This window comes from Anguilla rostrata, chromosome 10 (genome assembly GCF_018555375.3).
Source record: "Anguilla rostrata isolate EN2019 chromosome 10, ASM1855537v3, whole genome shotgun sequence".
NCBI classification, from domain to species: domain Eukaryota; kingdom Metazoa; phylum Chordata; class Actinopteri; order Anguilliformes; family Anguillidae; genus Anguilla; species Anguilla rostrata.
Genome location: NC_057942.1, coordinates 17,444,055 through 17,466,112, shown reverse-complemented (window position 1 = coordinate 17,466,112; position 22,058 = coordinate 17,444,055). Strand labels below are relative to the sequence as shown.

The window sequence follows — 22,058 nt, the reverse complement described above, 5'->3', positions numbered from 1 at the left end:
TCAATGTTCTCACCAATAAAAAAAAAAAACAAGCCTGAGAGGTCTGGCTCTTCAGCATTGGCCTCCACGCCCTCTCTCCCCAGGCCCAGCTGCGCAGACGCATGTGGTCGCAGGAGGAGGCCCTGAGCCAGCGCAGGCAGCAGACGGAGGGCAGCCTGCAGGGTCTGCGCAGACGGGTGGACAAGCTGGACGAGCTTGTGAACGGTTCGGCAGACTTCCCGACCCCGGGCCACAGCGAGCCGCCGCTGAAACACGGCCGGGTACGAGCCCCGCCCCTCCAGGGCGGCCGCGTTCGAAAACAGAAACTAGGCCGAGTCTGCTGTTCGTCACGAATTACACAGAATTGCGTGCGCAATAAACGCGTCTCCTCTGTCCGCAGCCGGACGTCCCGGAGGCGGGGAGGTCGCTCGGAGGCTCCGCTCGCTCCTGCAGCCCTGTGCGTCTGGACCCGGCCCTCCCGGAAAAGGACCAAGGTAAGCCGTGAGCTCTGAGCAGAGATCTGAACCCCAGGCCCGCATCACCTTACAGCACAGCAGCCACTACCCCTAAACCTTCTCAAACTGCTGCAGCTAAGGGCTTTGGGCTTGGTTAGTACTTGGATGGGAGACCTCTTGGGAAAACTCATTTGCTTCTGAAAGCGGTGTTGGGATGTCGGAGTATTGGCAGTTGCTGTGGATGAGCGTAGGCCTTTCTGACTGGGAGTCCAATTCACAAGCGTTTGTTTGGGTCATACAGGAAGCAGCTGGTGACACAAGCCTGCTGTGTACCATCCACATCAGAACCGAAGCATTCCCACATCCGAGACATACCGTGCTAACGTGCTACCGCGGACCTGCTGCCAGTCCAAATGGAGCGAAGGCTAGGACCAAAGATGGGGCGGTCTGGTTTTCACCAGGCTTGAAACGCCCCCCAGAAGCTGTGCGATGAAGTCGACGATCGGTCTACCTCCGAACGTGAAGGTCACGGCAGAGCTTCTGAAAGGGCCTGCGTCAACCTGCTTTTAATGCACCTCCCACTTCTCCACTGCAGGGTGCATGACTGCTAGCCTGCTACACCGCTTTGTTTCCCTAAAGTAATTATACAAGGGAAAATCTGTTTTCAAGGATAAATTACTTATGCTATATATTACATATATATATTACATGATGGGTAAAGCTCAATGCCCTAAAGTGCCTTTTTGAGACCTGTACCAGAATGTCATGAGACCGTGTCCAGTCAGAAATGTATACGATTCTTGGAAAAAGGCATCTAGCCTCAAGGAATTGTATAATATTTCAAATGGAAAACTTGGTAGGCCTCCAACAGCTGCTTACCCTTGCAGACGGCTCACCTCGCTTCACTTCATCCGCCAAGGCCTGCGGCACAGTAGTTTGAATATCTCCAACATTAAACACTATGCATTTGAAGCACTTGAAGTAGATTTATAAGCTGTACACCGGCTTTGTGATTGTAATCAACTAAATATGAAATTTTGTGTACAAAGAAATAAATATTTATTTTTCCAAACTATATTGTTCCTATTGTTACTGTTTTCAGTTACAGCCAAATGAGGCATCACTTGTAAGAGCCTGGAGACTACCTGCAGGTTTAACTCAAAAAAGCATGCCTGATCTCTCAAGGGCTCCTTCAGAAATCCAGAAAGACCCACAGAATTTTCTAGATATAGATACTTTATTTACAAATATTCAGATCAATAGCATTGTGTTCCATAAAATCAAAAGTACAGCAAACAAAGAGTTGTCACATATATAAATAACAAGACCCAATTTTACGCAGTTTAGTTCTCACACAAAAAAGAAAACCAAGAATGAAGCTGGAAAAATATTAACGATTAAACCAAGCAAATAAGCCAGCTTCACTGCAGTTCCACATGGCTAAAGTTGAGTAATTTATATAAATATTATACAAGTGTTAGCTGAGAATGGTCCCATAATGCAAGTCTGTTCATAATCCAGGTGATGTATACAAAATTAAAAATGCTTCCAGGGCAAAGACAGCAACCGTTTTCAGTTTGATACCAAAATGACAAAATCAACTCTGCTAAAAGAACAACTTGCAGACTAGTTAAAACGGACAACCTATTGACCACTCAATGCCACATTGCCTTGATGCAACTGAACTGTAACAGGAGTTACAGCTCCGATCAACCTGTACCCCAAAGGAAGCAAACCCCAGTCATTTCACAGAGCATGCCTGAAGAATCCATTCAGACGGAGTATCAATGAGGCACATGACAAAGGAGAACGTCTGTCACATAAATCAAGCGCCGTTCAACAACACAGGTCAATCCCCCAATGGACTGAGAAATCAACCGCAGGTTTGCTGCATTTGGGGAATTTGGGCAGTTTACCCTGCTCCTGTAGGGTCAGATTTTTTGGAGTGTTGCTCCATCTAAGCCGCTAACTACATAACTGGATTAACAGACTCAACGCAGGTGGTCAGGTGCTGGAGGTTCTGAGTGTTTCACCATTCTGGCTGGGACTTCTAATGAATCCAGTGCTGTGGTCAGGCTCAGATGGAACAGAACATCCGGCATTCCAGGGCCAAGGTTGCCTACCGCGCATCTGCCCTACCTCCATTTAGTCATCTGGGGGGGGGCTCCTGAACCAAAACTGAATAAACCAAGCAAAGATCTCCACCACTGGTGATACGACCTCTGAATTTTCTTACTGAACTAGAAAGGGTCACGTTTAGATTTATTTTATGCATCCTTTGACCCCTTCTCCATTCACTGAACCCTAAAATGCAACACCTTCATGTGCAAAATAATTGACTATTAAGAACTCACCAGAGCCATCACCATGACATTTTCCACACTTGATCTTTCAACTAGCTGGACAGACTTGGGTGAGGTCCCAGACCTTTTGTCCTTTACAAGCAACATTACTGCACAGAAAAAGCAAACCCCTGAAGGAATCTAGCAGCAAGTACCACTGAGCACAAAACATAAATGCAGCCCTGCCTCCCCCCCCATCACACCACAAAATCCGTCCCCATCCTCCTGCAACTGATGTGTTGGGTTCCTTCTGCTGGCTGGCATAAAAGCATGTGCAGCGTGAAGACGGTTGGCATGAAAAATAAAATACTTGCACAACTATGCCCAGAGCGCCACAACAAACTCATGCCAATTCATACAACACAAAGGAAAAAAAAAAGAACAAATTAGTGTTCGATTTGAATCCCAACCAGCTTTCAGTTCAAATTATTGAGTGTGTACAAAATATTTGTCTATTAGTATAAGTCCTTTGTTTAAACCGGGCAAAATGACACCAGAAACAGCCTGCTCTGTACAAGATGGTAAATATCACTGAGGTTTTTGTTTTATTGTAAGCATTCTGTTCATATTAAAACCAAATGTGATCTTAAAATCATACACATATAATGCATCTCAATGTTAGCACGATTCCTTAAAAATGTATACATATTTACGATTTTTATACATTTTTCTCATGTGAACACAGAGCAAGAAGTGGTCACCCAGGCCAGGATAACCACAGGAACTTTAGCCAGACCCTACCCTCTCAAAATAGACAGAAACCCATATGCTCACCCCCCGCCCCCCCCCATCCCCAAAAAAAAGCTGGACCATTGAAACGGATCATTTAATCTTACAAGAAAAACGACGCGTTCCCCCTCATACTCCGTAATACAGGCATGATTAAGAATAGGTCAGTTTTTTACTCTGTAGTTTATTACATTTTTTGGAGAGGGACTCTTTCCAGCTTCATTTTGTTTTATTAAAAATGTATTTTACCCTGGGTCGCCTCTAAGATTCAAAATACATTTGGAATGAAATGCATAAATGCAACCACTTAATCACAGGAACTTCAAAGTTCCTTTCCCCCTAAAATCACTGACAGGTGTCCTGGGGGCGGGGCAGAGGGCATTTCGCCTGTGCGGGTTGGAGGGACCTTTCATTTTTTTTTTCTTGGGTTGTCATAAATACTACCACTAAGATCTTTAGCAAACAAATGTACAGCGGCCAAATTTCTTTTAAATATCTTTTTCAAACTACTTACATGATTTTTCTTGAAGCCTAACAAACATGTTTCAGTCAGTGGTGACTCGTGGGATGTATGCAAAATGAAAGCAGGGTAATATACAAGAGTAGAAAACATCAGCCTCCGGATTTACAGCACACACAGGTGACCCCGCCCCCTGCCCCCCACCCTTCATAAACAGGGTTCCCGTTTTCACTGAAGCCAGATTCTCAGTAAAAAATAATCATCGCCATTATTCATTTATTTAACAGAAAAGCGTCCAACATCAGTTATGTAGAACAAGCAGCAGAAAAGGATAAAATGGTAACAATAATAATTATATAATAAGGCAACAAACAACAAAAGTACGCTTAGGAAAGGATTTTTTTTTTTAAAAAAAAGGAAAAAAAACGAAACACTTGATATGATCGGGGTTATGAGGGATTTAATGTATGACGTGGGGGGACTGGTGGCTGAGGGTCAGGTGGAATCCTAGAGAAGAGGTCGGAGAAAAGCGCGACTTCTCCTTCAAGTGTCTCCTCAAAACTGATTCGCTGTTCCTCCCCTCCACAAACACGCACTCACTCACTTACACACTGCTCGCATACGCAGGCATGTTTTTTTAATCACACCCTTTTTATTAAAGAAACTACGACGGGACTACAATGGAATGCGATGTAATCGGTTCTCTCTGGGAAATGGAGTTTTCAAATATCGTAGGCACGCTCCGAAACCCTTTCTTTTAAGCAAAGCTTTTAAGCGACGCTTCAAAGACCTTTTCGGAGTCGAGGCCTGCCTGTTAATGGCTTCTGCAGAATCTTTTTTTTTTTAGTCCTTATGGTCCCTGGTCACAGGCTCGACAGCACGCGATTAACAGCATCACGGGCACGCGTGGACAGACCACCAGGTCCTGCTACAGACACCGCTACCTGACCTCGGACAGGTCGTATCCAGCCTGGCCTCGTCAGTACTGCCCATTTCTACACAGCCATTTCCCGCTATAAGGGCAAACTCACACACAACAGCGGGATTAAATATTTTACGCATTCAGTTTAAAATAGGCCTAGATTTCGACCATAATGGACTCTGTGGAGAGACAGGGGGCGAGTTGGTCCTTTAAAGATCTATGTGTGACTGGATTGTTTGGTTTTTCGGATATACGTAAAATGGTGACTCTGTGTCAATAATAATGGTCACTGTCACCCATTTCTTAGTCGCTCTGTAATATTCATTTGGAATGGAGTTTGGATACCATGGAGATGACCTGTACCGAAAAGTGCTTGGGGGGGATGTGGGTTATGTGGGTGGCAAATAGGAGGGTGGTGGGGGAGGGGAGCAGACGGATGGGATGGGGTGGGGGGGGCGGGGAGGAGCGAGAGGGTGGGGGGGGGGGGGGGCACGGTCATCCGGCCTGCCCCTCGTTCAGTCCCTGCGTCGCCCCAGGGGAAGGCGGGGGCAGACGGAGGCGGGGTCGGGGGCGGGGTCGAGGGCGGGACGGTCATTAGCAGCCGCACCCTTCTCTCTGGGGCTGTGGTTCGCTGGTTAGCCGGCCCCCCTGGGGGGCGGAGGGCTTGTGCTGCACGCCCGACTCGGCCGCGTTCAGGTCCAGGCTGCCGTCCTGGATGTTCTGGTAGATCTTCTTGGCCGCCTCCAGGAAGGCGTCCTCCACGTTCTCCCCCCTGCGGGAGACGGACAGAGGCGTTCAGCTCGCTCGGAGCTACCGAGGGACTCTGCAGAGAGAAGCCCCGCCCCCCCCTAATCTGCAACCGTTCGCTCAAGAGCCACAAACCCGCAAAAAAAATAGCACCACGGTCAGCCACTTACGTCTTTGCGCTGGCTTCCAGGAATAATAGACCTGCGGAACACAGAAGGCACAGGGGTGAGCATCGACCGGGGACACAGTGGAAGGAGGAGGAGGTGGGGGGGGGGGGGGGACAGGAGTCAGATACAGGCGAGCAGCAGAGGGGTGGAGGGGGCGGAGTGAGAGGGCAGGAGAGTGCGGGCCGCTCACCGTTCTCCTCTGCAAACTGCTTGGCCTCCTCGTACGTGACGTCTCGCTGCGCCTCCAGGTCGGCCTTGTTTCCTATGAGGATGATCACCTGCAGAGCAGCCCACAGGATCAGACCTCTGACCCTGCCTCACCCCTCAAACACGCGCCCTGGCACTCTGATACTCCTACACACACACATACTCACAGACTGGCTCTCTCACACACACACATACTCACACACAAACTCACAGACTGGCTCTCCCTCTCACACTCTCTCACACACATACTCACAGACTGGCTCTCTCACACACACACATACTCACAGACTGGCTCTCTCACACACACACATACTCACAGACTGGCTCTCTCACACACACATACTCACAGACTGGCTCTCTCACACACACACATACTCACAGACTGGCTCTCTCACACACACACATACTCACAGACTGGCTCTCAACATCTCACACGCCACACACACACATACTCACAGACGCTTCAAACAATACACAGACTGGCTCTCTCCACCACACATACTCACAGAGCTCTCCTACAACTCGACTGGCTCTCTCACACACACATACTCACAGACGGGCTCTCTCACACACACACACACTCACAGACTGGCTCTCTCACACACACACACACTCACAGACTGGCTCTCTCACACACACACACATACTCACACACACTCACAGACAGGCTCTCACACACACACACACACATACTCACAGACTGGCTCTCTCACACACACACATACTCACAGACTGTCTCTCTCACACATACTGGCTCTCTCACACATACACACACACAAACACATACTCACAGACTACGCTCTCACACACACACACACACACACACACACACACACACACCACGCATGCACGCACACACGCCCGCACGCACACCTGTGTGCTCCTCACATTTACACACAAATACACATGTACACATATATACACACACATACAGACACTATTGCTGGGGGTGTATTACCAGGATAAGTACTGTTTTTCTAAAAAGCCACAGTAGTCAGGGTTTGGACTCTAAGAGTGCAACTGCCTGACTGCTTCCACAGCTCATTGGCCCTAAGTGATGTGACATCACAGGATGGGGCCACTCACAGTGTTGGGGTTGGTCAGATTCCGTGCATCCGTCAACCAGCTGCTGAGGTGGTTGTAAGTGCTTCTCCTGTGGAACAGAACATGTGTTACTACGACGACAGTATGAGACAGGAGGCAGAACCTCCACAGGGCCAAACGTGACTTACAGCATGCACATACATGCGTGTTTACAATGATCTCCTTGGCCAGATTATGATGTGTGAATACCTTCTCATAACCTCAGTGCACTCAATGAATGTTATTCTCTGGTAACCAATAAATGGCAAACAAAACTCAATACTGCCATCTGGTGGTACTGCATGCATTCATAATGTGCAACCTCATCTGGCGCATCAGGTCTACTCTCTCACTCTAATAGTATCAGGCCTACAGCTGCAGCCCTGACATTACTGTGGAATTACACATATTTACAGTAAACAGGATCTGGACATACAGTTGAGAAGGCTTTATGAGATATCACTTTTTTTAATGACCACAATGTTTAGATGCTGTAGGTATGATGCTTATGATAGTGGGAAGCACAAGAATATTAAAATATATTAATATTGCATTTAGCCTTGTTACATATATATCAGCAGCTATCAGCAGCATCGAGGGCAAGAATAAACCATTTTATAATGCAGAATAACTTCCATACAGTAGTAGAGTCCATGCACTACTCCACACAGATTGAATTTGAAAATGATTTGTGGAAACAGGCATGGGCTCCAGTGAGGTGAGATTCAGTTCTAATATTGGGGGCTGTGTATCAGTAATACAAGGGTCACAATACAGTACATATGATAGGATGTGTACAAGACTGTTCCCATTGTCGCAATGCGATTCCCTTCTGCAAGTTAAAAGTTTTGTAAATAATGACTCGCGCACATAAAAAATTCAAGCATCACATCGAGTGTTAGTATGGATTTAGTATTAGCACGCATACGTATATATGAAGTGTCAATCATCACAACTGTGAAATGGGGTGAATTGAGGCTTCATTAAACCAATACTGGGGTGGAGCTACAATGCATGGTTAATCATTGATTTGTACAAACCAATCAAATGCCTTGGCTCGCCGTAGACCAAGTCCTTGATAATACATGGAGCCTCCACCCATTCTGGGGTTTCGCCAAGCTGAATCACTACAACAGGTGAGCAACAGACTGAGGGGAGTGGCTTGACTGCGTGACTAATGACGGGGTGGGCGGGTACCTGGTGATGTCATAGACCATGAGCGCGCCGGCGGCGCCCCGGTAGTAGCTGCGCGTGACGGCGCGGAAGCGCTCCTGCCCGGCGGTGTCCCAGATCTGCAGCTTGATCTTCTGGCCGCTCACCTCGATGATCCGGGTGCCGAACTCCACGCCGATCGTGTGGGGGCAGTCGGCCATGACTGCGGGGAGGAAAGCGCAGGCTAAGCTACCGCGCCGCGGGCCCCGAGCGAGGAGACAGAGCGTGCCTTCGGAACGCCGGCCAAGGAGAACAGGGCCGCCCTGACCGTCTAATAGCGTCTAGCACCCTTCTACTGCTGGTATCCAGCATTATCAAGACGGGTCCCAAGTGTCGCATGGATCCGTTCCAAACGCACACACGGAAGAAAATCTTCAATACGCAGTGCCTGCTATTCCAATAAAAAAGGAAGAATGGCATAAGAACCTACCGAGTTGGTTTGCAACCACCAGCAATACACAGCCATTACGACAAACCTATTGATTATAGATTCTGGAGACTGCTTCTCCGGTAAAAGCGGAGGAGCCGGTGCCAAACTCCATAAACAGCAGACTTTTCTTTCTTTTCAAACGAGTCAGCATCATCCACAGTGGACTTAAAAAAAACCGATGACTCGCCGTATTCAAACAGGAAACGCCGTCCGCCGCAGAGATTTAACGCATCCCACCTTTTATCTCACATAATACCCCACACCAGAGCCCAGCTGTGGGTATGTTGGGGGGACTGTGACAGAACCGAGCAGTCACAGACCGGGGCGTGCCATACGCACGGCACAGCACGACAGAACACACCTAGAGAACCTCAGAGTGACGACATGAACTGAGCGAATGAACCCGGGAGCGGCTCACGCAATTACGCCTCGCCGAGCTCATTGTTACAAAAAGAGCGATTCTCTTCGTTTTTCGGCAAACGGACGCAAACAGGCGAGCGTTCAACGGGAACGGAGCCACGCTTTCCACTGGTTCAAAAACCAGGAATACGCTCCTCTCCTCTGCCAACCCGCGTCAGGTTTGCGTCTGAAATCAACTGGATGTGACAGGAGCAAACGTCCTAAGCAGCAGCAAAACGAAACCAACAGAACGGTACCTAAACTGCAGTGAGCAGCATAACAGGTTTAAATTCGTGTTGAGCGTATCAACGGATTGACTGTTTCTCTAAAAAAAAAAACAGGCTGAGTTGGGTAAGCGGGAGCCAGCCGCTCGTCAGCAGACCGCAGCTCCTCTCTCAACGCTCCCCACTTCCTCACAGGACGAGAACCGGTCCTGGCCTGCTCTGAATTCAGTCCGCCCCGCCCGTCTTCCCTTTTGTGCGTCTCCGTCGGTAGGTCACGGTTTCGCTGTAATCAGCAGACGCGCGCTCTTCGTTTAAATCTCGATTTCGTTCGTAACGGTTTCGGTTTCAGAGAGCGCGCGGCCGACGGTGTCGTCAGAAGACGGGTTATTCTTGTGCTGCGTGCCCACTGCGATCGCATCACACCCGCTCTCCAACGCTGCTGCATCACAGTTATTAGGGAGCCACCTCCACAAGTTCCAAAATCTACCAGTTATCAGTTATTGTGTAATTTTAGCAGAATGCTAACGGAGAGTGTTTTGTATCTACTGCTAAATAGTGCACTGTGGGTAATATCAATTCGATTCAACATTACGAATATAATGCGTTTCACAGAGACACTGTCACAAAGATGTTTCATAATAGGACAACTAGGCAAGCCCCCAAAAATCCACTGAGGTTTATAAAAAGTGTTTTTTTTTTTTGTTTTGTTTTGTTTTTTTGAAACACTCAGGGGTGAACTCCCGTCTGACAAAATATCGGAAGGAACCCGGATATAGAGGAGATCCCCTCCTCTGCTGGTCAGTTAAAGACAAGCCAAATGGACTACTGCGGGAGAAGACCACGCCAGGTTCCACTCCAGTCAGCCAAGAACCTGAAGATGAGGCCACTGGGGAGACGTGATCACCAAAATTCGATGACTGCAGATTGGAAAACCGTTGCATGGTCAGACGAATCTCGATTTCTGCTGCAACATTTAGGTGCTAGGGTCAGGATTTGGCATACACAGAATGAACCCATGGATCCACCCTACTTTGTGTCAACAGTGCAGGCTGATAATGGTGGTATAATGCTGCGGGAATGGTTTCCTAGGCCCCTTGATACCAAGTGAGCATCATTCAAATGCCACAGAATACCTAAGCATTGTTGCTGACCACCTGCATCCTTTTTATCCCTCCTGCCAGCAGGATAATGCACCATGTCACCAAGCATCTGCAATGGATCAGCAGGAACTGAGAGCATCACTATAGAGTCAGCACGGAGCAAAATCCCTAAGGAATGTTTCCAGCTCTTTGTAGAATCCATGCAAAGATTCAAGGGTGTTCTGGAGACAAGAGGGGAGGGGGGGGGGGTCCTCTCTGGTACTATACGAGTACCCAAGAGTGGCCACTAAGTATATATTCCATTAGTGGCAATACTGACACATTCACTTGCAGCTTTTGGGACACATTAAAGCATGTACTTACATTTCTTTTCTGTGAACTGGTGAAGCAAACATGACTTTCCCACTCCCATATCCCCTGCAGAGAGAGAAATTTGTATTAAACAGCAGCTTCATCATGTCAAGTCACTTTTTTTGGGTTAAAAAGGTATACATTTTGTGTAGATTTCCAGAAACAGTGGTCATCACGTGCTTTGTTCTGATGCAATGGCGATTTAAATCAGAACAATGCGTCCGAGTGCACATCCTGTGCCTTGCTTCCACCAGCTGATGCATGCAGTTCTGAGAAAGCTATGATTGGTGCAGGAAGGCTGACCTCAGTGACAAACCGTGGGCGTTGTGTGAGACCTGAGAATTCTGTTCTGGAACACTTGATACAGAACACTGCCAAGAGTTCCACAAACCGTCAGAGCACATGGCAACATTGGTACAATTTCACAACGCTCTACGCAGATTGGTTTGAGCAGCCTTATCTGAAACAAACATTTATATTTGGAAGGTAATCTTGCTTTTATGCATTATGTGTCTTCTTCATAGAACCTGCAGGGGGGGGTCTCTCAAAAACAGGCACCTGCTTAGCAGTGGGCTCTAATGCAGTACGCTGGCACACAAGCCAGTGTGTGTTTTCCATGTAACACGCCACACAAGATATATCTCAAAAGCAAGCTCTCATCGTAGAAGCAGCATGTTTCTTACCGATGCCAGTTGGTAACCAGTAATGCAGGTATCTAATTCAGTAAGCATTTACGTAGGTAAGTAACCCTACATTTATACTGTGCTGACTTCAACCAACCAAACAAAACCAAAAGTGTCCCTCTGCAATACACATCCAGCCAACACATGCCAGAGCTAAAGCAGAGATGCGTAGGCAATAGACTTTGTTAGATACAACTCAATGTTAGTGGAAGAAATATGTTTTTTTTTCTCGGGGTGGAATACTATAATCTGATTGGTAGCCCCCGTAGAGGTACACGACTATTGAATATTGAACGACTGCTGCAACAATGAAATCAATAGTGTGCAGGTTTTTTTATGGGGAAATGTTACACTGACTGGGCAAGCTAGACGACCAGGCTATGTACCTGGCTAGCTTACCAACAGGCCAACTGGCTTATGTAGCTGGCTTGCTGGCTAGCTCGCTAGCTGACTTGGTTGCCTAGTTGGCAGGCTACGGGCTAGCAAGCTATCTGACCAAGCACAAGAGTAACACAGGATAACCAAAAAAAACATTATGTTCCAGAAGATCTGAGTGCTTCCTTTCATAGGAATATTAATTTGTAAATACTATATTTACTTCTTGGATGGGAAATCCCTCCCCAAATGCAGGCAGTTCTCCCCAGCTGAGGGGATAATTCTCTAGCAGGACACTGATAAGGGAATGCTACCCAGACTAATGCTCAGTATCAAATCCTGGTGAGCAACTTCGACAGAGAGAGTCAATCCACAGGGTACATAAATCACATGTACCAAGTTCTTCTCTAGCTGTCTGTGGTCTGCAGGCATCAGCTGAGTGCATGAAGTCTTCTAGCATGATGACTGTGCAGCTTAGAAGAGGTTTCCACTGGGGATGCTTTCCACTGGACCACAGTCATGCTTTCTGTGTGTTAACGGGCAGAGTCGTTGACTCAAACGTGCGAGCGAGGTCCTGCCTCCGTTACTCACCGATGATGATGTATTTGAAAATGTAGGAATAGTTGTACGGTGCGGTGGCCATTGTGGGTCTGAAAAAGAGAAAGAAAAGAGGTGAGCACTGCAGGTAACGTCAATATTTCTGTAGAGCTGTTTTCTCATTACTGTTTATTCCAATTAGACGTGTATATGCGAGACATTACAAGTGTCATCCTGATGATTTGTGATTCGTCCCAAAATCAAGGCGGACTCTCCCAACCCAAACACCTGTCCGATAACGCACCGGCATGTTCAAACAACCAGCGGGAGGTCCACCCCTTGTGAACTCCCAGAACCCTGTTCATTCGCCCTGACAGTAGAGTGGGGATGCAGGAAACATCTGAAGAGCCCAGGCACACCCTTTCCACTCGGAGTGAAAGAGTGGCTCATTTTAAGGCTAATATTCTTGATGTCTGTCGCAGTGAGTTAGCAGCATGTGGTTAACAATCACAGTACAGTCAAACTTTCCATTCACAAAGGTGAACAAACAGTACAGTACACTGAGAGGTCCTTTCCAAAGGACCGTAGTCCGTTACGCCTGCGCAAGACATTTAGCTACGAGGAAGGGACTGAATACCATGACAACTGGAATTAAACCGCCCAGCTGTTTCAAACAGATTAAACTAAACTCAGTGCTCTTGCCACAGTTCTTACACAATACTATTATGGTCATGTAAATGCCCATCAACAATAGCTTAAAACAAGCTTGCCGTTATCAGCCAATAAGCCAACATTACAGCCAATATAGCGGCCAATAATACTTTTACATATGCGCCAGAGGCAAGGCATTTCATGAGGCACTTGCGTTGTAAACACTCATTATTACCAGCACAGACCCTAGCGAAATGACAGATTCCGTAGCTCTCTATACTCTCTTTGCTAAATAAAAATTTGCAACATTTTCCCATTGAAAGTTGACAGCGGTGCTCATCTGCTTCTTGCGTGAATGTGAGAGCCTGACTGCAATCAAAGTTTGTGCAATAAAAAAAAGGGGGAGGTACCAGTATCGCCATCAGCGTTGGCCAATACACCCTGCAGATTATCAGCCCCAGAAATGCTGTGCACCCTTTCATGACTTTCAATAAAGGCTAGCAAAGCTAACAAAAGTCATGTTTTCTGGGCTCATTACTTTAGCACATTGTTCATTCAGGGGTTGGTTTTGCATTGGATGAAGTGTCCTAAGCAGTGACCCCGGCAGCAGATAGCCTATAATCCACAAGTGGTTAAACGTCATATGTGAGTGAATCAACCACTTGCTTTGGTGGGGGGAGGGGGGCTGGACTAAAAAACAAACCAATCTATCACAACAATGAGCAATAGCTACAGAAAGGAACTGCCAGCATGTGGGTTTTAATAAAGCCTACATCACCCACATCATGAAAATAACTAGCCAGGACACTTCTGTCATGACACATTATAACACACACTGATTTGCAGCTTCTAGTGTGCAAACGGTTCAGAACACATAAAATACAACAACACTGATCAGTCTATGAAGACCGATTTAAGACTGATTTTAACCAAAATCATGGGAAGAGCAAAGTGATGGCTATCAAACCAAATTATTTTAAAAACACACGATGAACAGTTACAAAGCCCCGAGCTTCTCTTCAGCCAAGTCGACTACACATTGCTAGATATGACAGCTGTGATTGCTGTCCATTACCAGCATGATGTAAATGAGTCTTGTAAAATGAATCAATAACCGAAATAATTAGCTAATCAAAAAGATTAGAAATGAAAATTGTTTTTGATCTGCACTACTAAAGTGGGGGATGCAAAGACAGACAGTCACAGTAAACGAATGGCCCAAGCTACATTTGATGGCAACGTTATTTTTAAAAAACCAGACCTGAGCTCCCATCAGCATGGCTGCTCTGTGAGGAAGTAGTTTAACCTCACAGAAGAAATGATGCGTGCACGGATAGACTGTGCTAATTGACCGGAGCCATTCAAACAGTAAAGTAAAATTCCAAAACTACCAGCACCCAAAGACACACATTCATCCTTAACAGGTAAACAGGGTTTTGAGAAAATACAGAAGAATTACATCAGGATTTTTAAAAAGTTTCCACAAGCGTTCAAAGAAGCAATGTCTTACTGGCTACAATCATCCTACATCTGCTGTGCAAGAAAAGGAACTTTGTGTAGGCTAAATGAAGGATCAAACAGGAGATATGAACATAACTCCCTGAAGCAAAATAGTTAATTTTATTGTGATTTACAGTTGCAATCCATTACCTCCAAGTCAGTTCTAACTACAAATATACCAGCTGAGAAAACTCCATTATCAAACATGGTGCACCACTGTGGTACAGTATACCAGCCTTTCAGTGCAAATGATACACAGATCCCAGACAGTGGTTATTCCAGTTAAACTCAAAGAAACACCACTCACCAGTGCAATGCGTAGGCCTGTCTCAATGCCAACATGTGAAAGAGAACTGTGTGGTTTTTACCAAGACAAAGCAAGCAGAGCGAATCTGGTGTTCCGGTTCTTGGCTGATATTTCTTGGCGCAGCTAAAAATAAGCCACAAAGTCAGAAATAATTCCTCGCCAAGTGTTTGTCACCTGGAAAGCGAGCCGCTCTTTTCGCGTGGATCCGAAGGTGAAGATGCTGCCGGCTATCGGCCACGTCTGTATCTCACTGCTCCCTGCTCAGCGCGTGACTTTCACAACTCCAAAACCTTTCACTTAAAATGTAAAACGCCACTAAAACAGGTCCATCAAAAAAATCCTCACATATTGACCATAAAACCACATAAAACAGAATATTGGGATGAATTCTCCTCTTTTCACAAGTACGAAGAACTAAAATACTAAGAAGAAAGGGGGTAATACATGGCTCAGAGAGGTGGAGGGAGAACAAACAAAGAGACTGAAGCTGGGAGGAGCGAAGACGGGAAAAAAAGAAAAAAGTGAAAGGCAGAGGAAGTTCGGAAGGGTGGAAGGGGGTGGACACAGACAGAGGAAGGGAAAGGGAAGATGAACAGTGGGCACGCTGGATGTTTTGTGGGGTGGGAATGGAAGCGGGGGGGGGATGGGGGGGGAGGTTCCATGGGATTGTCATCAGTGTGTCAGCTGATGCGCAAACCTGAGGAGGCTGCTGGCTGTGTGCTTTCACGCTACTGAGAGGAAAAAAACACACAGCTGGCAAAAAAGCTGTGCGTGGATCTCATGGTTCATCACTCCCACCCCTCCAAAAGCCCTGTGCTCAGAGCAAAAGGCAGCAGGTTGGGCAGGTTCACCCCATCAGCCTGGCCGATTTCTCGCGAATGGGACCGGCGGGTTCTGGCCCCCGGTGCTTTTTCCACCTTCTCTTCCATCAGGCCAGAGCGGGAACCCATGCGGTGCGGCCCGTGCTGCTTCAGCCCCATACACAAAGCCAGCGCCAGGAAACTGAAATGAGGGCTGAGCCGTTAGACTATGGAACCATGATAAGCATTATCGGAAAACAAAATGGCTGCTCAGCTGATGTTCATCTCATTCTCAGGCACCACGAAAAATGAGTGGCCTACTTCACCACTGGTGCAAGTGGAGACAGTGGAGACTAATAGAGGGGACTTGACAATGGGTAGGTTTTATGTTTTATTTTAATAACAGATATATAGTAAACAACAGTAGCAGGTAAACCCTCCACTATAAGCACGTATTTCCTCTAACTAATATGAAAAAATGATCAAACAAAAAAAATGAGAAAAAGAGAAAATGGGTTTCCCGGACCTTTAACATCTTTCACTATGCTCTGATTGGCTGAGCATGGCAGTGGGCGAGCAGTGCTGTGGGATGAACTGCAATGACACAGAGAGAACCATTCTGGCTCAACGTGAATTTACAGAATAACGAAGTGGAGCCAGCAAGGTGGGTATGTCTGGCCTTTTATAATTTAATAAGTAGAAGCGGAATCATTGTGAAGGATAGCAGGAGACATGAACGTCACACAACGTTACCCAAAACCGGTACAGTAGATCTAGAAAACCCAAATGGACAGGCATTACCATGATGCAGTTCAAAATACCCTGACTGCAAAGCCAACAGATTACTTCTGCTTCATCAATTACATGGAAGACAAAGAAGATACAAACCACCCTTCCCCAGAAGAGTAGCCACAGTTACAAACAAGACCAGGTCAAAACCTAGTATATGGCTGGACCGGCGAATGGTGTAACTTCATAACTCGGCCGACCAATGGTGTAACTTCATCACTCGGTGACTCAGTCACAGACATTCGCGTTTGTAGGGGTGCCCCGCTGTTGCGGCCCAGCCAAAAAATAACTGCTTTGGGCGTTGACTGACCAACTGCCACAACTTACATCGCATTTATTGATCATTTATGTGACAGTCCCACAAGTCTCTCCGCATTTAGTATGTGGCCACAGTCAGCACTTTGCTGCCTTGTGAGAATTTTTATTATTCTTTGATAAAGAGAAAAATGTAAATGCTTAAAAGGTCACCAATAAACGATAGACAGAGAAGCTATGTGACCCAATTTACGGGGAAAAAACTTTTAAAATGCTGGATTTGATCTAAATGCTCAGATGGAAGTCACCTGACAACAGTGTCAGTTAAATAAAGGCAAGGAAAAAAAATAGACTATTTCAAAGCGAGGACCCTACAGAATGAGAAGTCCTGATCTTTTGCATCACCTCCTGGCCCTTTGTTTGCTCTGAGCTAAGTCCTGTATTTCACACCCATCTGGTACAGCCTGCCTCGCTTACCCAGCGCTCCCTCCTCAGTCTCACTCCATTCACATGACCTGCCGTCATGTGCTCCAGTTTCAGATTTGTCTTTGCCTTTGCTACAGAGCGCTTCTTCCCGATCAGCCCAGCGGTGAAGAATGCGCCTGCCGGCGCGGGGCGCAGCTGCACGACCCTCCTTTCACCAATCACTTGCCCCCAATTGTCAGGAAAGTGGGATAGAAACTTCCTCTGAAAACAGGGTAAGAGTAGCCAGGGCAGGAGAATAACCAGCATGTGACCAAGCTACTGTCTCAGCACTTCTCAGCTCTGTCGCGCTGATTCATAAAAAACGCGCACACAGCTAAATTCCCGATATTGCATCCTCATTTCCCCCGGACACCAGATTATTGAATAATAGCCCAGAACTAAGACATGTGGACTCAAGACCAAAATAAAACTGTTCTCTCTGACTGCCCATATACAAGTTTACTGCCTTGCATCCCGGCCTAAATCCACAAGACATGGCGCATTTTCACATAAAAACTGAACCGCATATATTAAGTATGTAGTACACATTCATTCAATTAAGCTTAAAAACAGAGAAAACCAACAGAACAAATCACACACTATACCCGATCAAAAACATCTGTCTAAACGTGGGGCGATATTACATAGAGGAGATTCTAAATTGAACAATGTCCAAAAACCTCATTAAGTTAGATGAGTGTTGGATAAGCTGTAATGTTATTCTGTGACAATCGAGATGAGAACCGGTGACCGCACAATGTTTACCCAACAGCAATTAATAGGCTAAACATACAGCTACGAAGACACCAATGCTACAAAAACAAATAAACGTTTCAGAACGAGTTAAATAATAGCTTTATAAATTTCGCTCGTGCAACATTAAACATACACGTTTCCTTCAAATGTTGACTTTAAACAGAACTACAGCATACTGAGCAGCAAGCGATTTTCATTTTTGAGGACACAACACGAATTGCAAAAGCGTACAACAAACTAGGATAAGTTCACGCAAGACATAATTTACCAAAGTAACATATGTAAGCCCCCCTTAATTTAACTACTCGCTAGGAAATTGTTATGTTCAACAGATGCATATTTATTTATGTATGCACAATAATACACTACTAAAGGTCATATGACAACAGACAATATCAACACGTTTAGCTAAGCCTTTTAATGTGTGGCCACATGATGACAATAGCAGTCCCCTGTCGATAAAACATATACAGCTACCTAACTAACGTTACTATAAATGAATATGGATTCAATAATGTTTATTATTGTATGTATATTAATAACGTACATTATTTAATGTTTAATGGATGCTTATCAACGGTTGAACTAAAAATAGCAAACCTAAGGTATTTCCAGTCCACACCTAACCTCACAGCAGAAACACAGGGCAGATATAGTCCATAAGTGGCCTGCTTGCTGCTGTGTCATCTAAGTTAGCTAAACAGCTAACGCAGCAAGCAGGCTTCCATCTAACCTAGTCAAGCCATTTCTTTACTTTAACTAGCAATTGTCTACATAGCTGCTTATGTGAATGGATACCCGACTAGACAGTTACAGCTACCTAGATAACTAATATAATATGAAAATATCACGCGTTTCATCCGTGTCTAATTTGGCTGTTAGATTTGCTAAGTCTACATAAGATTAACTAGCTAGAATGACATAACGCAGTCTAAGTACAAACGAAAACAATGAAACTACTACTAGTACAGCTAGCCATGTACTCTATGAATAGCTAGTTTTAGATCTAGTCGGTCACAGCAATTTCCCCTCAAGTGACTTTTAATAACACAATGTCTAGCGTGAAAAGTCATATTATCTAACAAAAAAGTTGCAACCAATTACAACTAGCTAGAATAACTTTCTTAATTTACCCATCTAAACGAGCCACCACATCTCGGGTGACAAGTTCAAAAACAGTCAGGTTAGATAGCTTACGTTAACGTTAGCCAAGTTAACAATCAGTATAGCCAGACAGCTACAAAGCTTAACTTTATTTTAAATTTCTTTGTCGGAATCTTAAGTTAAATTTATAAGTCTCACGTCACCTATCATTTATGAGCGGACAACCAGCTATAGTCTAGCTATACGCAAAATAGCCGATGTATTTTCTTATCGCAACGAGCCGGCTAGCGTTAGCTATGTGCGGCCTATGAATCAGCATCATCGATGCAGTTGTTTTTAGCCACAGAAGAAGGAATAAGACAGAACCCGTACCAACACCGAGCTTGTCAACCATGTCAGCCACTTCATTCAACTCTAAATTCACTCAACTCGGGATATTGAAAGTACCGACTGTCGGTTACATTTCTCCCGCTTACTGACAAATGAACAAAATAATGAAATTGAGCTCTTCCGGGAAAAAGCTAGCTAGCTGCCTAGCCGTCCGAACAAAGCGTTATATAGCTAGCTAGCAAGCGAAACTACCAGTCCAAATAGCATAACACCTACAGATACACATACCAGTTATAATTCGCAACAAAGTATATCCCGAGAAAAGTATCAGCATATTAAATATTTATCACAAATCTATGCAATGTTTGTGAAATGGGTGTTGTCACCCCCTCCTTCTTGCTACTTTTTCCGACCATGGATGGAATAGATTTTTTTCCCAGATGTAGCCTAGCTAATGTTAAGCAGCAGGCTAATAAGTTGGCTATCCGATAAATAAATACGCTTTACTGTGACGACGTCACATCAAGTACAGTCACTGATAAGACTCCAGTGAAGGCTTGTTCGGAAACATCATATATTAACTTACTTTTGTTTTGGATTTATATTTAATTATCTCCGGCTTTCTGAGTGGAACTGCGGGTTATCCTTGGCTGAAGTGTCTATCTATCCAAGATGGCGGCATGCGCTACGCGTCTTCCGTCGAATACGATGTTCAATGAGCTCCTGGGACAAAGGGCACGAAAATTCTGCCAAAGACATAACTTAGGTGCAGGTGAAAACGTCGTGGGCAGCGACGAGACAATTTAAACTAGCATAATAGTGATGTGTTTCATTTCGTAATGGCTTTTTTAAAATACAAAAATATGGTCTCACTGCGACAAGGATTGCATTGTATACAAACAAAGCACACCTGAACAGGCAATTAGCCACTAGGTAATTTTTATCCAAATAATAATAATGACAGAGTAGGCTAGCCTAGGTTTAACAATAAAGAAAAATCATAAAACCACTCAACACTAATATATCTTATTTGGACGTGTCACGTAGCTTGTTTAAAATAACTAGTATGTTGTTTAACTTAGACTAGCTAGGCTATGCATGTGAGTCGCTCCCATTAAGAACATCTGTCAAATTAAAATTTAAAAAGACGTAACAAACGCATCTACACATTATCTAATTAACTGCATCCTAATTGCATCTGTCCAGCCGAGCACATACCCTCAGTATACTTCTTTTCCGAGGGATTTGCAACGGCGCGTGGTGCTTGTGCCTCAGTGTATTTGAATGTCTTTTTGAAAGCCGTACTGCCTCCAACCGAAGAGTAGGCTGTTCATTATTATGGTCGTAGGCTATAGGCTATATCGTCCGACTGGACCGAACACAAAACCCCCAAATTAATTTCTAATTTCTATCAAACTCGTTGTCTCTAATACTAGGCCTTTTATATTCAACGATAGTGCTTTGCGATAAATAGCTAATTACTGCATGATTTATATGTAAATTCAATTTCTCACAGCGTGCAGGCCTACTTTCGATGTTTCACCGTCGTGACCTTAAAACACAGAATACGCGCAAAGGCAGGCTATCGTATTGATATGAACACGAGCATTTCTGTTTGAGCGACTCCGTGTGCATAGATACACCGTTAAATGTAATTAAGCTTGGAAACTGCTACGACGTTGCTTTTCTATAGAGGGCGATGTAGGACACGTTTTAGTAAAAAGAGGAACAATTCAATTCATCTTTACGTTAACCATTCCATTTGGCTCAGTGAGAAAGGAAGCCTTACTGAAAGTTTGAACAATTTATCCATACCCAATTTAACCATTATAAAAGAGCGTTACTACATGGTGATACGTCTGCTTACCATAAAACAATAAAGACACGGGAACGCCATCTTAATTGTGTTATTTTGTGACTTGACATGATTTATGGCAATTATTAAGAAAATTGTATTAATCTTCATGCCTATTTGAGAAAATGTTGAAGCTAAATGTATGTGTTGTGTCCACATGTTATTGTGTTAATGGATATTAATATTCCTTTCTGGTTTAAAATGTAATTGTTGAAACTTTATACATTTGGTTAACAGGGAATATATGTGTGACAGTTTCAATCAATGACTACCTCCCTGATCATACAATATTAGTTTAGACACCAAAATCTAATTTCCTGGAAAACAGGAGTGGACAAAAAGATTGTTGCCTGTATAGCCTCTAAGAACAGCCTGAAAACAAAGCTGAGACAATACACGTAGAAAAAACCTTTCCAAAACACAACAGTCACACATTGGGGAAATCATTAGACATAGGATTATTTTGGCTATTCAAAACCTGCAACATTCCAGCCAACAATGATAGAGGAGAATGAGGAGAATCCTGGGAATTTAAAGATAGCTGCATTACAGCCTTATGGATGTCTCAGAGACAAACCCACTCATAACAACAATGTATGAGAAGCTTTAGATTCTTCTTTTTAGAACTAAGGACGTGCATTGAAAAACAGGTCGCCTAGATGAGCTCCAAGTCGTCTCTTAGAGCAAAAGCACTTGGCCGTTTATATATTTGTGCCCCTTTCCTTTTTGCTCTTTAACTATCATTTCCATCTAGCTCTCATTGTTGTAGATCAGGGCTGCACAGCTCTGCTCCTGGAAGGCCAGGCTGCATGCTGTTATTTGTTCCAACCAGTTACCTTAATTT

The 22,058-nt window shown here is 44.9% G+C and overlaps 2 protein-coding genes across 10 annotated transcripts in view; one reads left to right on the top strand and one right to left on the bottom strand.

Moving 5' to 3' along the window:
* The window catches only part of cntrl (centriolin), a 43,269-nt gene extending 41,760 nt beyond the window's left edge, over nt 1-1,509 (top strand). For all 6 annotated transcript variants that reach the window (XM_064354535.1, XM_064354538.1, XM_064354534.1 and 3 more), the window contains 3 exons: nt 84-260; nt 380-473; nt 736-1,509. In XM_064354535.1, the coding sequence (XP_064210605.1) occupies nt 84-260; nt 380-473; nt 736-749 (285 nt within the window). In that variant the 3' untranslated portion in view covers nt 750-1,509. The remainder of the gene's footprint in view (nt 1-83; nt 261-379; nt 474-735) is intronic.
* Nucleotides 1,510-3,298: 1,789 nt separating this feature from the next.
* On the bottom strand, nt 3,299-20,931 carry LOC135265177 (ras-related protein Rab-14). Of its 4 annotated transcripts, XM_064354543.1 has the most exons (9): nt 20,578-20,931; nt 19,946-20,082; nt 12,457-12,515; nt 10,820-10,873; nt 8,289-8,466; nt 7,095-7,161; nt 5,992-6,079; nt 5,805-5,835; nt 3,299-5,659 (listed from the first exon to the last, which is right to left on the bottom strand). In XM_064354543.1, the coding sequence occupies exons 3-9, from the start codon at nt 12,506-12,508 to the stop codon at nt 5,482-5,484; spliced, it is 648 nt and encodes a 215-aa protein (XP_064210613.1). In that variant the 5' UTR covers nt 12,509-12,515; nt 19,946-20,082; nt 20,578-20,931; the 3' UTR covers nt 3,299-5,481. The 4 variants fall into 4 exon arrangements, with proteins under 4 accessions (XP_064210613.1, XP_064210612.1, XP_064210614.1 ...); XM_064354542.1 differs by lacking the exon at nt 20,578-20,931 and having other exon boundaries at nt 19,946-20,240; XM_064354544.1 differs by lacking the exons at nt 19,946-20,082; nt 20,578-20,931 and adding an exon at nt 19,648-19,791.
* Nucleotides 20,932-22,058: the final 1,127 nt, after the last annotated feature.